Source organism: Ostrea edulis, chromosome 5 (assembly GCF_947568905.1).
Source record: "Ostrea edulis chromosome 5, xbOstEdul1.1, whole genome shotgun sequence".
Taxonomy (NCBI): domain Eukaryota; kingdom Metazoa; phylum Mollusca; class Bivalvia; order Ostreida; family Ostreidae; genus Ostrea; species Ostrea edulis.
Window position 1 is genome coordinate 80,857,830 of NC_079168.1, and position 15,157 is coordinate 80,872,986.

Here is a 15,157-nt window from a genome sequence, read left to right on the forward strand (position 1 = left end):
TGACGTCATATTCAGCGTCGGTGTTTAGCAAATTCATAAACATAGTAGGAGACGAGGAACAATCGCGTTACTCGACACCAGGAGTGATTATAGGGCCTGATTAAGAAAATAAGATTTACATGCTTTTACGGATTTTATGCAACATCTCAGAACGACGTGAACTTGGGTACACGAGATTCAAAATGGAGAAATACATGTCCACGCGCTAGTATTCGAATCGACGCCATTGGGATCAAATTAAGAAAATAAGATTTACAGGTTTTTACGGATTTTATGTAACATCTCAGAATGACGTGAACTAGGGTAGACGAGATTCAAAATGGAGGAATACATGTCCACGCGCTAATATTCGAATCGACGCCATTGGTACCCAAACTTTTCAAGTTCCATAGGTATGGTTTAATTTTTCATTATTTTCCTATATTTTCCTTTTAAACATGTATATACGTGTTACCTATAGGGAGAGCTCCGTTCTCACGGCCCGAAAAAAGGAATGTTGATGTTACATTTAATTATTGAACATACAAATATAATCTCGTTCGTGAAACATCAAATCTCCTGCAAGTCACAGAATTACATTTAATCATCTTGAGTTTTTGAAAAGTTTCATCATTCAGTCTGCATCTGTCAGGATGAAAGATTCTTCCAGCAATGCTAAATGATATTTGCACTGGAGCCAAAGAGGCTGGAATAGAGAGGTAGCGTTTAGGCAAAGTTGCGTATATGTAAGAACTGCAATGCTTGCACTTAAGCTTAACAGTTCCAACTGGTGGCAGTATGAAAGGATTTTTCCAAGGCATAGTTTCATACTGAATACAATACTCCTCCAGTTGTATTTAACTATTTATATATAGTGGAAACATGGTTAACAGAATTCAACTATTTGTACACTCAAGTGAACCTGTGTATATCCTAAAGGCTAATATGTTTTACGGCGTGACCGTGTTTGAGGGCGAAGCAAACAAATTTTGGCATTAGTATTTATATCCAAAACAGAACAAAAACAACCCGAAGTTACCCCTCCTAGACATCCGGTCCCACCCCTGTTGACCGGTCACACCCGCCATGGATCATCTATCTCGATTAGGTAAACGGAGTAATCCGTAGTCAAAATCAGTATGTAAAGAACGGCTTGTATGAAACACGTCAGACAGGATTCGACTATAATGACAGCTTGCCTTTGCAAATAAAATCATTATAATGTCCAAAGAATTTGTGAAATGTTGACTTCAAAAGAGACCGTTGAAACTCCTGTATCATCAACTTATATATCAGTAGCTTGTCTCGATTTAAAAATTTATCATATGCAGAACATGCTCTTGCGTATCGAATCAGTTAAGATATATACACATCATATGGAGGTGATAATGAAATATTTTTACATAAATATGGGAAGTTGACGATGGACATGATGAAGTCATCCCGTTTATCATAAAGTTGAGATGTCAGTTTGCCGTTAACATCTTTGTTCATTAAAATATCCCAATATAAAGCAGATATGGAAGCTTCTGTAGAATCTTGTATTCCGAGTTCACTGGGATATATCGAATCAACAAATGCATTAAAATGAACATGTTAATAGATAAAACGTCGCCGATGTCTCTAAATGTTAAGATGAAGGCCACAACAAGATATTTCTGTTTCTTTTGATGTAGAAGCGTTTGATTCGATTATGCTTCATAAGAATATAAAATAGGTCGGCTAACAAAGGAGCACAATTGATGCTCATGGGAATTCCAACAGACTGTTCGAAAACTTGATCGCTAAATATCACGTAGATATGAGGAACTTCAGCATAGCTGTGCGTGGAATCAGAGTGGTATTCAACAAAGTAATTATTTGAATGACTGATCACAAGATATGAATATTTTTGTGTTCCGTGTTTTATTGAAAAGGCAGCTGTCTGTGATGTCAAAAAGCCTTGTCTTGAGGAAGGGTCGTGTAAAATGGTGAAAAGTCATACGTTTTAATGCTATTGATTTTGGAAAGTTTGGTGATTAAAAATCAATTCTAGATAGTACAAATTGTTATATATAAAGGATATCGCCCAGTTTCACCGTAAACCATATAACGTGGCGTACTAGTTTTTAATTTAAGTACAACTTTTTCAAAACTCACATATAAAACTACTCTACTTTCATTCTATGGTTTCCTCAATATGCGAGAGACTATGCCCAACGCAAGAACATGGGAAATGACTGCATGACATGGAGCAGCTTTTAAAGAAACAAAGACACTTACCACTGCATCCTATTATACCCTACCCAAAATAATATCCTCATCCGCAATAGAGGTGTCTTTGTGACAGAGAAAAGAGTTTCTAATGCTGAACAAGTAAAAGTAAAATGACTTGTCAACAATGTCCTACTTAATCTCAAGGTCGTCATTGCATTGCTCGAAAAGGAAACACTATCCATGTATACCGACATACCATCCACCAACACACCATAGCATAGTTATAAAAATAAACATAGTCCTCCATTAATATCATACATACCACCCACCAACACACCATAGCATAGTTATAAAAATAAACATAGTCCTCCATTAATATCATACATACCACCCACCAACACACCATAGCATAGTTATGAAAATAAACATAGTCCTCCATTAATATCATACATACCACCCACCAACACACCATAGCATAGTTATAAAAATAAACATAGTCCTCCATTAATATCATACATACCACCCACCAACACACCATAGCATAGTTATAAAAATAAACATAGTCCTCCATTAATATCATACATACCACCCACCAACACACCATAGCATAGTTATGAAAATAAACATAGTCCTCCATTAATATCATACATACCACCCACCAACACACCATAGCATAGTTATAAAAATAAACATAGTCCTCCATTAATATCATACATACCACCCACCAACACACCATAGCATAGTTATAAAAATAAACATAGTCCTCCATTAATATCATACATACCACCCACCAACACACCATAGCATAGTTATAAAATTAAACATAGTCCTCCATTAATATCATACATACCATCCACCAACACACCATAGCATAGTTATAAAAATAAACATAGTCCTCCATTAATATCATACATACCACCCACCAACACACCATAGCATAGTTATAAAATTAAACATAGTCCTCCATTAATATCATACATACCACCCACCAACACACCATAGCATAGTTATAAAATTAAACATAGTCCTCCATTAATATCATACATACCACCCACCAACACACCATAGCATAGTTATAAAATTAAACATAGTCCTCCATTAGTATCATACATACCACCCACCAACACACCATAGCATAGTTATAAAATTAAACATAGTCCTCCATTAATATCATACATACCACCCACCAACACACCATAGCATAGTTATAAAATTAAACATAGTCCTCCATTAATATCATACATACCACCCACCAACACACCATAGCATAGTTATAAAATTAAACATAGTCCTCCATTAATATCATACATACCACCCACCAACACACCATAGCATAGTTATGAAAATAAACATAGTCCTCCATTAATATCATACATACCACCCACCAACACACCATAGCATAGTTATAAAAATAAACATAGTCCTCCATTAATATCATACATACCACCCACCAACACATCATAGCATAGTTATAAAATTAAACATAGTCCTCCATTAGTATCATACATACCACCCACCAACACATCATAGCATAGTTATAAAAATAAACATAGTCCTCCATTAATATCATACATACCACCCACCAACACACCATAGCATAGTTATAAAAATAAACATAGTCCTCCATTAATATCATACATACCACCCACCAACACATCATAGCATAGTTATAAAATTAAACATAGTCCTCCATTAGTATCATACATACCACCCACCAACACACCATAGCATAGTTATAAAATTAAACATAGTCCTCCATTAATATCATACATACCACCCACCAACACATCATAGCATAGTTATAAAATTAAACATAGTCCTCCATTGGTATAATATATACATGTACTTAGATTTTATTTGAAGTAGGTTTATTTACTCTAAGGGAGGATGTAAAACATCCTATTCTGAGACGTGAAAATCTTCCTTTCTATTTGGATTTTCCTGAATACTATACGATCAGTACAATCCCTGGCTATCAAAACAAAGAATTCCAGTTGTAAACATTCATTTTATTGCAAAACTCAGAATATCTCCTGTAACAAAAGTAGCATAAAAAGACTCACAAAATAACAATATATATATATACATAATAAAATGTGGTAAAACTGTCTTTAAAATATTATCTACTTGTCTTCCTTGTCCATTTTCTTCTCTTTTTTTAATTGTTCTTGATGCGAGCTCGAGGGGGCTTTACGTGGAGGAGTCAGTGGTCTCCCCTGATATCGGTAAAGTGACTTTTTAGCTGAAGGTCGCAGTATCTGAAAGTAGATTACATAATTATAATTCATTGAACCAACGGATAGAGGCGCCGTTTGACAAGTTTTCATCTTGTCATCATTTTCAAAATCACATGACGACTGGCAGAGTACCTTGTAATTTACACACTGGATTTACTAACCCTAACTCCATTAGCTGTCATTTTGTTACCAAAAATTGAATTCAATTTTCATTGAATTTCAGCAATAACACCAGTATTGAATTATTTCAAACACTTTTTAACCCCAAAGCAGATACATGCATATGTAATTTTGGTAATTAAATAATTATTGTCTTGCAAGACATTAATTCTTCTTTATATATTTCTTTACACTTAAAGCGTTTATATAACGTAGTTTTATGTGGTTTCTCTTGTTTTTGTATAAAATAAATGTTTTCATTAATAATTAATATATATTCCTATGCCATTGAGAGATTTGGGGGAAAATAAGTTGTCATCACTTTCACAGCTAATACCCCTTTGACATTAATTTTATCTCTAAAGTTGTGTTCCGCGTTCTGATATTCGGTATTCAAATAAAATCCAAACAACATGACTAATCATATCGATCTTTGTTTCATTTTCCGTTTGTTTGTTTCGTATAACATTCTATGATTCGCAACTTGTTTTATTCTCTATGTTTATATTTGAATGACATATTTTATAATTCGGTACTTCTTATATTATTCATTTAATATTCATTTTAATGACATATTCTATAAATCGGTATTAGATTTATTTTTTATTAATTTATTTTGAATTCCATATTTTATAAATCAGTACTTGATCTATTATTCGTTTGTTTTTTTTATAATGACGCATTCCATTAGTCGGTACTTCATTTGTTTTTCATTTATTTATTTTTTGAACGAAATATTCTGTAAATAGATATTTGATTCATTTTTTAAAAGTATTTATTTTGAATCACATATTCTGTAAATAGGTTTTTCATTTATTCGTTTCGAATGAAATATTCTATGAATAAATACCTGTTTTATCTTTCATTTATTTAATTTAAATGACACATATTCTATCAACCAGTACTTTTCCTAAGTGGACATCTAATTCCATACCTGAAATGAGCACATCAATGACTCGTCGACAGACATCATCGCCCCAGCATTATCGAATTCCCCGCAGTAATTTGGGGCTGAAAATATCGTCACTAGCTGTCTCTTAGCAAAGAATTCGTAGCCATCTTCCACAACCTGAAAACATAAAAATGGCACATTCAAATATAGATGAAAGTAATCCACTTAGATTATATTGTAATCATTTGCTATAAAGCTGTGAATGCATCTTCACAAGTCAAGGGTCATTGATATCGTTAGTGCGAGGTAACGAATCAATAACCCTTCACTTGTGAAGATGTTGTGCATGATGTTTTTAATATTCGCTGTTTTCACTATAGATCAAAGCCGTAAAACTTTTAACACACTCAACAATTGTTAAACTATCAGCATGTAGACAACATAACTGCAATATCAATGGGGGAAAAGCTGGACTCGTTTGAAATCCATATCGTCTATTTTAATATTATTTCAATAAATACATTGATTTCAATTCCTTTACCTGGTGGCCGCGACATATTAGATCGAAATCGTGGCGATTTAAGAATTTGCTAACAACATCTGCACCAAAGGTGAAGGACACGCCTCTATCATTTTCTCCCCAGCCTTGAACTTTTTCTGGGTCAGACCACAAAAGGTCACACAGTAAACCTGAAGTAAAATGTCAAGGTCAGTTACTAAATTTACATCAGTAACAGTTCAATCAAGTTAAAATATAACAGATTCCAATCGTCTGTATTTAATTTCTTATTTCAGTTTATCAGCGTAAAATATCGTGCAGACAGACAAGCAGACAAAACTTACTAGTTATACTCCGTGAATATCGCTAACATCAAGCCCCTTTCACACATTCACGGATGAGACGCCGGATTATCCCGGATTGTCAATCCGTGATGGTCCGTGACAATCCGCAATCACCGTGTACAAACCGTGTATGCATTCGGTGTCGTCTGGGACAATCCCTCTTGGCCAAGCCAAACCGTGAAAAAAAATTAAACATGTTTAATTTTTTACCCCGGATCGTCCCGAAAGAAAATCCTCCGTATTGATCCGTGTAGGTACCGTGTATCAACCGAGAGGTCCGTGTATCAACCGAGAAGTCCGTGTATCAACCGAGAAGTCCGTGTATCAACCGAGAAGTCCGTGTAGCCACCGAAGTAACCGTGTAAAGTCCGGGGTCATCCGTGTACGAAACTTTACTGCTGGAGAACATGGGGTGTCTACAGCCTGTACACGGATTGTTCCCGGTAGCTACACGGACAGACACGACAAACGCAGGGAAGACAGACCGTGATAATCCGTGTATCTCCGTGGATGGACCGGTAGGAACCGTGATCTTCCGTACGCTCCGTGATCATACCGGCACCGACCGGGATTTTCCCCCGGGACATACGGGTAGCTACCGTGCTTATCCGTAGAGAAATTGGCGTTTTCGGTGTCTGCGTCGTGATAAGACCGTGTTGACACCGGCATTACGACGTCACAGAACCCAAAGATATCGGATCACCTCGGATGACTAGAATTTTGCATCCGACGTCGACCGGCTATTGATCCGTGAATGTGTGAAAAGGGGCTAAAGGGAGACTGTTACATGTAGAACAATGTATTAATAGACGAATGATATTGTCCGGGACCGAAACCTTTATGTATTGATCAATCCTCCAATTCCCTGGAACGATTGTGTATCTGACTTCTTACCTGTGTCTGATCATTCACCTGTTCTGTTCTTACCTGTGTCTGATCATTCACCTGTTCTGTTCTAACCTGTGTCTGATCATTCACCTGTTCTTACCTGTGTCTGATCATTCACCTGTTCTTACCTGTGTCTGGGACATCTGTGGGTCTGACAATTCTTCTGATCTGCTCCATGGACTGAAGATCTGGAGACAACCCTGCAATATTTACACGGTAAGCCATTAGATCCCCAATTTTAAACATCCATTCAATAAAACCCCATTACAATATTCTCCATTAGATTTCTTACAAGTTAGGATTGAATACACATACCTCCATGGCAACAAAATATTTTGTCGTCGATGACAGCAGCAACAGGTAGACAATTAAAACAGTCTGTAAAGGTTTTCCATAACTTAGTGCTGAATCTTTTGATACCTAAAATGTTATACATTTCAGATCATGAATCATCCATTTTTATAAATATGTTTTACTTTCATACCAGTATAGGTTTTAACAGTTGAGTACCGGTATTAGTACTAATAGTCCCGTGGGGATCCGGGTTAGAATAGGTCCTCAGTACCCCTTGCTGGTCGTAAGAGACGACTAAATGGGGCAGTCCTTCGGATGAGACCGCAAAAACCGAGGTCCCGTGTCACAGCAGGTGAGGTACGATAAAGATCCCTCCCTGCTCAAAGGCCGTAAGCGCCTAACGTAGGCCTAACTTTTGCAGCCTTTCACCGGCAAAGGTGACGTTTCCATATGAGTGAAAAATTCCCGGACGGGACGTTAAACAATACACATTCAATCAATGAAATATTGATGTAGGTTTTAACCGTTGAATACCTGAATCGGTTTTAATTATTGACTGCCGGTAATAGATTACAAAGATCATAGTTAAAACCGTTAAAATACCAATATTTTTATCCTATGAATACCGGTACAAGTTTTAACCGTTAAATACCGGGATCGGATTTAATCCTTGAGCTAGGTCCAGTGGTTAATAGGTTGTCGATTATGGTCATTTGATCTTCAATCAAACAGGACAATGCTTTGTCAGAGTCCACTCTGCTTTACAGGGGTGTCCACAACTAGGTTGGGGTAAAGATAGAATAAACTTGTGTCCCCTACATGGGAACTGTAAGTCTTCCATTCGCTTAGCAACAACGTTCCGAGGGGGGGGGGGGGGGGTCCAAAGACAATCAGAGATCTTATTAGTGGAAGTGACAGTAGGATTTGGTTATGAGACATTAAGAAGCTATTATAAATATAAAACTCAACAAATTAATACAATGGTACCTACTTATTTCTAAATTCTAAATACTTACATTCAGCATAAAATCCATACTGCACATTCACACTGGCACATTCATGATTCCCTCGCAGTAGGAAGAAGTTCTCTGGATATTTGATTTTGTATGCTAGAAGAAGACATATGGTTTCTAGTGACTGCTTTCCCCTGTCCACATAGTCCCCTAGGAATAGGTAATTAGACTCTGGGGGAAATCCCCCGTACTCAAACAGACGCAGGAGATCTGTGTACTGTCCGTGAATATCACCTGTAAACAATTAAGATATTATGACAATGATTGAGTAATTATCTGTCACAGACATGAGGCTTGTAGTACTTTGTACAATATTATCATGTAACAAATGTTCATGGGATTTTGAAATAAGCATCTGTGTACTGTCCGTGAATATCACCTGTAAACAACAATTATTGAAAAATCGAGAGAAAATGTCAGGTATATATATTTTTTCTTATCATGATAGATTTTGGGGGTATGAAATGTCCATATAGGTGAAGTCATTTTGTTATTTCAATTTGGGGGTGGAGCCAGGACATCGGCCAAAGTTTGTACATTTTCCGTCCAAAATACGGGCTTGAAGACACCAAAAATGACCTAACTTTTTGCTGAAAATGTTCAAACAAACGGGTAGGGGTGCCACCTCTAGATCACCACTGCCATTCATCCACGTTTAAGAATATTCTCACCACAAATTTTGATAGGGGCCTCCAGTTCCAGTAAGATGGGCTGACTGAGGAAGATTTCTCTGGACTTCAGACAGAGAGCCCTGATTTCACTCTCTGTCATTTTGACAGAATTGTTATGTCTGCACCCTCGAACTGAAAAAAAAGGTTCGAATGATAATTAGTATTTGGGTTTCTAGTACACTGTATGCCTACATCAGCACAGGTACCTGAAGTATGGATATCACCCCCCCCCCTCCCCTTTTTTGATAATTTTTTTTTTTTTGCGGCGATAATTTCTCTGAAATATGTGGATTTTAAAATTGGCGGAATTTTCATATGTAAGGTAAATCGTGGTCTCTTGTTTCGAAGAATGTAAACGATAGACGAAGCATTAATTTCTTCTACTCTCAGAGAAATAAATGACAAAATCTTTTTATTTATTGAATTACTTTTATTGGGAGAACTTACATTTTTTCCAAAAACCATTAAAATTTGCGTCATTTTATGAATTACACCTTATCAAAAATGACAGAAAATAATAAAAATTACTGCAAAGGAGACATATTTCTAGCCCTATAAAATCTAGCCCCTTGGCCCCCCACCAGGGCTTCGCCCTGGACCAAATGGGGGCCTCAAGACAGCCCCCAGACCCCCTGTCTCAAAAAATTGCGCCCCCTAACCGCAATTCCTGGATCCGCCCCTGGGGTTCCCTGTCTATCTCATCCTTCTTTCGATTCATGTAATCGTTTCAGGCTTTCTGCAAGTTTTAGAGATTGGCCTTCTACGTGAAGCGTGAATCGATTACATAAATAGAAAGAGGGATGAGATAGACAGGGAATTCACTCATTTGTAACAATTTTTATCAAAAACGGGGGGGGGGGGGGTAAGTAATATCCATACTTCATGTGCCGGTGTACATCACAGGCTCTAGATATTTTGAATATATGATAAAAAGTTGTCTTTCTGTAAACTATAGTTTGTTTACATGAAGACAAATTTTTATTATATATCTAAAACGTCGAAAGCCTGTTGGTTTTAGAAATTGATACCATTAAATTTCCCGCGCTTTGTTCATATACTCAGTTTTAGATAAATCGTACTTATATTTTTCTGACTTCCACAAGCCTATAAATATTCAAAAAGTTGCAACGAAAGAGTTTCAGTTTCAACAGACAAAGGGGATCATTTCATCTATTTCAATCAAAATGATGTGCATTTCATTTTGCCCATGCATGAAAATCATTCATTAATTTTTAAATGCATTTTTGTGCATTTATAAAATTCATTTAATGTGATAAAAAAAAGTACATACCTTCTAAAAGTCGACTGATCAGGTTGTCAACGTTTAATTCCATTTCCGTCATTTTCCCACTAAATATCCTTATAAAAGCTCCAGCACTTTCCAAATCCTGAGATAATTTTGTGCTGCCTGGTATCTAGAAGAAAAAATCAGATTCTAACATAAATATTATACAGAATATAAAATATTTTACCGCCGTTTCGTGTGCTTTCTTTTCATTTAATATTGAGTCATTTATTCTATATTTCTATATTTTATATTCCAACTTTAACTACATGTATCATCACTTGTTATAATTACATGTATGTAATTTTATAAGTGTATGACATATCAAAGTTTTTTATATTGATCATATCATGTAGTATAAATTATCTATATTATAATATATTGTGTTCGTGGTGAAATAACATATATTTGATATGTGTGTAGAAACATAAGATATTGATTATTTATCAGTGAATTCATGCTGTGTTGGTGTAATGATTTGAGTGCACATGGACTCGTGGAGTGCAAGGGGCGTGTCTCGCTGTCATGGACGCTCCTGCCCTCCACTCTTTTACGGTCCAAATGTACTCGTTCGGCCTCAGCAATTGAGAGCCCCTTTCTCGTGCTTATTTTTGGATATCCCGGTGCGTTTCTGTCAGGTCACGTTCGCGAAGATACAAAATTCCAGGTGTGTTATTTACGTTTATAACACCCCCGTACTCTATTTATATACTGTCGACGAAACGTTCACGATAAATCAAAATTTCGTACAGCACAAACGCTCTGAACAAAAGGGGGTAGTTTGTCGCAACAAAAAAATGTCATAAAATAGAAACCGAATTCCAAAAGTACGAATTTTTCTGATAATCCGAGGCGGATCCTGATAAATATGACGTGGATCAGGATTATTAAAATCAGACATATCTCGATACTTCATCGGTCAACGAAAAAATAATGTAAAATTCCAAAAAAAGTTAAATGACAGCGAGACGATGCGGAATATCCAAATTACACGACTTCTTGGCTACACACCTCGCTCTAAAATGACGAATTGTTTGGTCATACTAAAAAAGCATGTGACCACGATAAAAGTTTTGATTGGCTATACCATTTAAGGCATATGATGTTATGTCTTAATATAGAAATGACGACTGATTTCATCATTCATGTTATTGTTAGAAGTAATACGGCCTACAATAATAATGTTACTGCAATCTTTTCTTTATCAGATAATATTTAAATAATATTTAAACCGATATGCTGGATTTATTTGCCAACCTTTATAGGGAAATCAAGAGTGTGAATACAGATCGAAGCATGCATATAAACAACGCACACACACACACACACACACACACACACACTCACACACAGAGAGAGAGAGAGAGAGAGAGAGAGAGAGAGAGAGAGAGAGAGATGTTTCCTATTCCGGTGTCTTGGCATTATAGCTGTCTAAAGAGGCATTTAAGTAATTCCACCCATGTCATCAGATTTTGCAAAATCTATGATCTATTTAGATACATGCTTGATAGGAACATAAATTTTGTTGGAGTCTTTTCCGATAATTATTGTAAAAAATCTTATTAAAAATAAACTACATGTATTTCAAAAGTCTAAATTATAGATGAATAATCATAGTCTGATTAAAACCAACCCCCTTCTCCTGATGACGATAGAAGAAGGAAAGGGGGGGGGGGGGGGAGCTGGTTTTAATCAGACTGGATTAATCAATGATATTGAAAGCAAGGGGAATAACTCTGTTTTATTGATTTCTTCATCAAGTCTATTAATATTATGCGATAGGTTTCCTTTATTATTTTTTTACAGACATTTTATATTTTTTTTGTGAAGAAACAGTTTCATGAAATTGTTAAGAATGCTATGATATCGTCATAACCAGTTTTTTAATGAAATTTTGATAACGCTGTTTAAAGAAAATTGCCATATTCTGACGGATATATGATTCTGTTTATGTATATCTCGCATATTAAAAAGTGTGATGACCTATATATTTTATTTGATAATTTGTTAGTTTTAACTCTAATAAATGGAAATAAATACACATTTTAAACTTGTATCAGATAAAACTGCGAGTATGGAGTTACCTTAAAGTCGACAGCGCTAGTAGTGAAATATCATTCGAGTTTTGTTTTTCTTGACTTTTATGATTGGATATATATATTCACGTTTTACATTGTTAATTTTTGTCTTAAATTACATTATGTACAGTAGAGGAAGTGTAAATATAAACAAGCTGTCTAAACACTTGGAAAAGTCATATTTTATATTGTCAGTAATATACTAACCAAGCAAAAGATGTAAAGCAGGGCAAGCGCTCACTGATGTACTAAACAAGCAACAGCAAAGGCAAGCGCCTATAAGTAAGTAAGTAAATTTTATTTAATGTCGGCTTTGTGTACCAGTAACAACAAATAACATGAGCTCTACAGCGCTCTTAAACCGACTATTGACTGGTCAACTCACTGGAAGGAAAAACAACCCAAAAATCAAGATCTGCTATATCTGTAAAAATCTACCTTTATTTCAATTCTTGTTTTAAAACTATGGGGAAAAAAGATTTTAATATGTTAATTTGTTTATTCTTCATAACATACAAACTCTTGGTCGACGAGAAGTAACGGCGACTGACAAAGGCTTTCAGCGTGGTTATCATTGGTTGTGCGTGTTGATGCAGTAGATACATAGTCCTATTGTCAAAATGCGATAAGAGATGTCATTTTTAGTGATACACAGCATTCAAAATGAGATATAAAACAGCTCCTCAGATACTGCCGTTATGTACTCTTCAGTTTTACTTAGAATTACATCAATTATTTTTAAAGTAAACAACTTCATAATTTACATGTTGGTAAATTACTACAACTTTGCGTTTAAAAATATGTTCCTTCTAATTCAAAATTGAAAAAGAATCCTTTAAAAACAGAGAAAATACGCACCGCCTTCAAATACCTGGTCTGTGAACCCCTGTCAATCAGGAAAAATTAAGATTCGTATTGGATGGTAGAAATTGATGGACAATCAGTAACTATAGTCTTTCTGTATATATACACCATATCTATCTTGGCTGGCGATCGAAGCGTCCGTGGCAATCTTTTGATGCCTACCGCGTAAACCAGCTGGAGAGGGAAACGGTTTTGGCTTTTTCATGTAGAGATAGTCACGCAATAATAGTAGTGAATTTTGCATACAATTATATAAATTATACTAGAATATAGTAGGTTATGCTTAGGAATGGGTACGATTGATAATGATTATTAAGGATTTAGCACGTTATCTACACGGACATCGAGTTTACGCTAAACAGATTAATTATGAGTGAATACATTGTACGTTAATGAAATCTTGTTTACACTCAGTTAAAAATTTATAAGCGAAATTTTCCCTCGAAATATGGCGGCAAAAGCACATGCAACTGTCAACTTATCGGAAGAGAAATTAGCCACTATAAGGACTCTTTCTTGTGTATAATGGTTGGAATTGTGATCCAGAGGAAGAACAAATTCTTCGTCTGGACCAGTTTTCAAAGGAATTGTCGGAAAACCCGAACGTCCTAACTGTTTTTGTAGGCCATGTTCCTGCTCTATAGTTACATGAGTGTCTGTCTGTCAAGACTTCATTATTACAGATCTACACTGAAGGTCAGGTAGCTCTATAGTTACATCAGTGCCTGTCAACACTTCATTATTACAGATCTACACTGAAAGTCAGGCAACGCTATAATTACATCAACATTTAATTATTAAAGATCTACACTGAAGGTCACATAGCTCCATAGTTACATCAGTGTCAGTGTGTCTGTCTGTCAACATTTAATTATTAAAGATCTACACTGAAGGTCACATAGCTCCATCAGTGTCTGTGTGTCTGCCTGTCAACACTTCATTATTACTGATCTACACTGAAGGTCAGGTAGCTCTATAGTTACATCAATGTCTGTGTCTGTCTGTCAACACTTCACTATTACAGATCTACACTGAAGGTCAGGTAGCTCAATAGTTACATCAATGTCTGTGTGTCTGTCTGTCAACACTTCATTATCACATATCAACACTGAAGGTCAGGTAGCTATAGTTATATCTGTGTCTGTCTGTCAACACTTCATTATTACAGATCTACACTGAAGGTCAGGTAGCTCTATAGTTACGACAGTGTCCATCAACACTTCATTATTACTGATCAACAGTGAAGGTCAGGTAGCCCTATATACATGTACAACTTTGGTTGACTGATAATTCTGGTGTACCATCCCGAAAAACTAATTCAAACAGGATAAAACTGTCTCAGCAGGTTTGGAATATGTTGAGTTCATCGTGGGATGATGGTCGGTACATCAGCTGTACATAGCCAGAAAATATGCACATTACGCAGGAACTCCAGTCGGATACTGTAGGTCTGGCAGCCTAACTCTACTATGTATAATTTTATTGTGACCTTGACCTTTGACTTAGTCCAAAATATATACCATTTCCTTAACCTTTACGTACCTTATTACCAAACAGAGAATCGACAGTCAGCACGTAGCAAACTACTTAATATTCTCCTCTCAACGTACTTTTTTCATCATGATTTAAGCAACTCTAACCATCATCCTCTTCATATTGAATATGAAGTCCCTCAGTTAAGGTAAAATGAAATAATCACAAAACAAAACATATACCGACGTAGACTGACAGCATAAAAATATTTACAGACACTGATGT

At 35.9% G+C, this 15,157-nt stretch overlaps 1 protein-coding gene across 1 annotated transcript; it reads right to left on the minus strand.

The window, feature by feature from the left end:
• Positions 1 to 4,163: 4,163 nt before the first annotated feature.
• Positions 4,164 to 11,475, minus strand: LOC125650741 (serine/threonine-protein phosphatase PP1-beta catalytic subunit-like). The gene is made up of 8 exons (XM_048879269.2): positions 10,464 to 11,475; positions 9,173 to 9,304; positions 8,505 to 8,735; positions 7,510 to 7,614; positions 7,323 to 7,394; positions 6,005 to 6,153; positions 5,506 to 5,640; positions 4,164 to 4,433 (listed from the first exon to the last, which is right to left on the minus strand). Exons 1-8 carry the CDS (start codon positions 10,513 to 10,515, stop codon positions 4,299 to 4,301), a joined length of 1,011 nt encoding a protein of 336 aa, XP_048735226.2. The 5' UTR covers positions 10,516 to 11,475; the 3' UTR covers positions 4,164 to 4,298.
• Between the last annotated feature and the right edge of the window lie 3,682 nt (positions 11,476 to 15,157).

Coding starts and splice junctions, on each gene's coding strand:
- LOC125650741 (XM_048879269.2), bottom strand. CDS start 10,515: ATGACGGAAATGGAATTAAACGTTGACAACCTGATCAGTCGACTTTTA. Junction 8,736..9,172: donor GGCCCCTATCAAAATTTGTG/GTGAGAATATTC, acceptor AATTGTTTACAG/GTGATATTCACGGACAGTAC. Junction 7,395..7,509: donor AATATTTTGTTGCCATGGAG/GTATGTGTATTC, acceptor TAAATATTGCAG/GGTTGTCTCCAGATCTTCAG.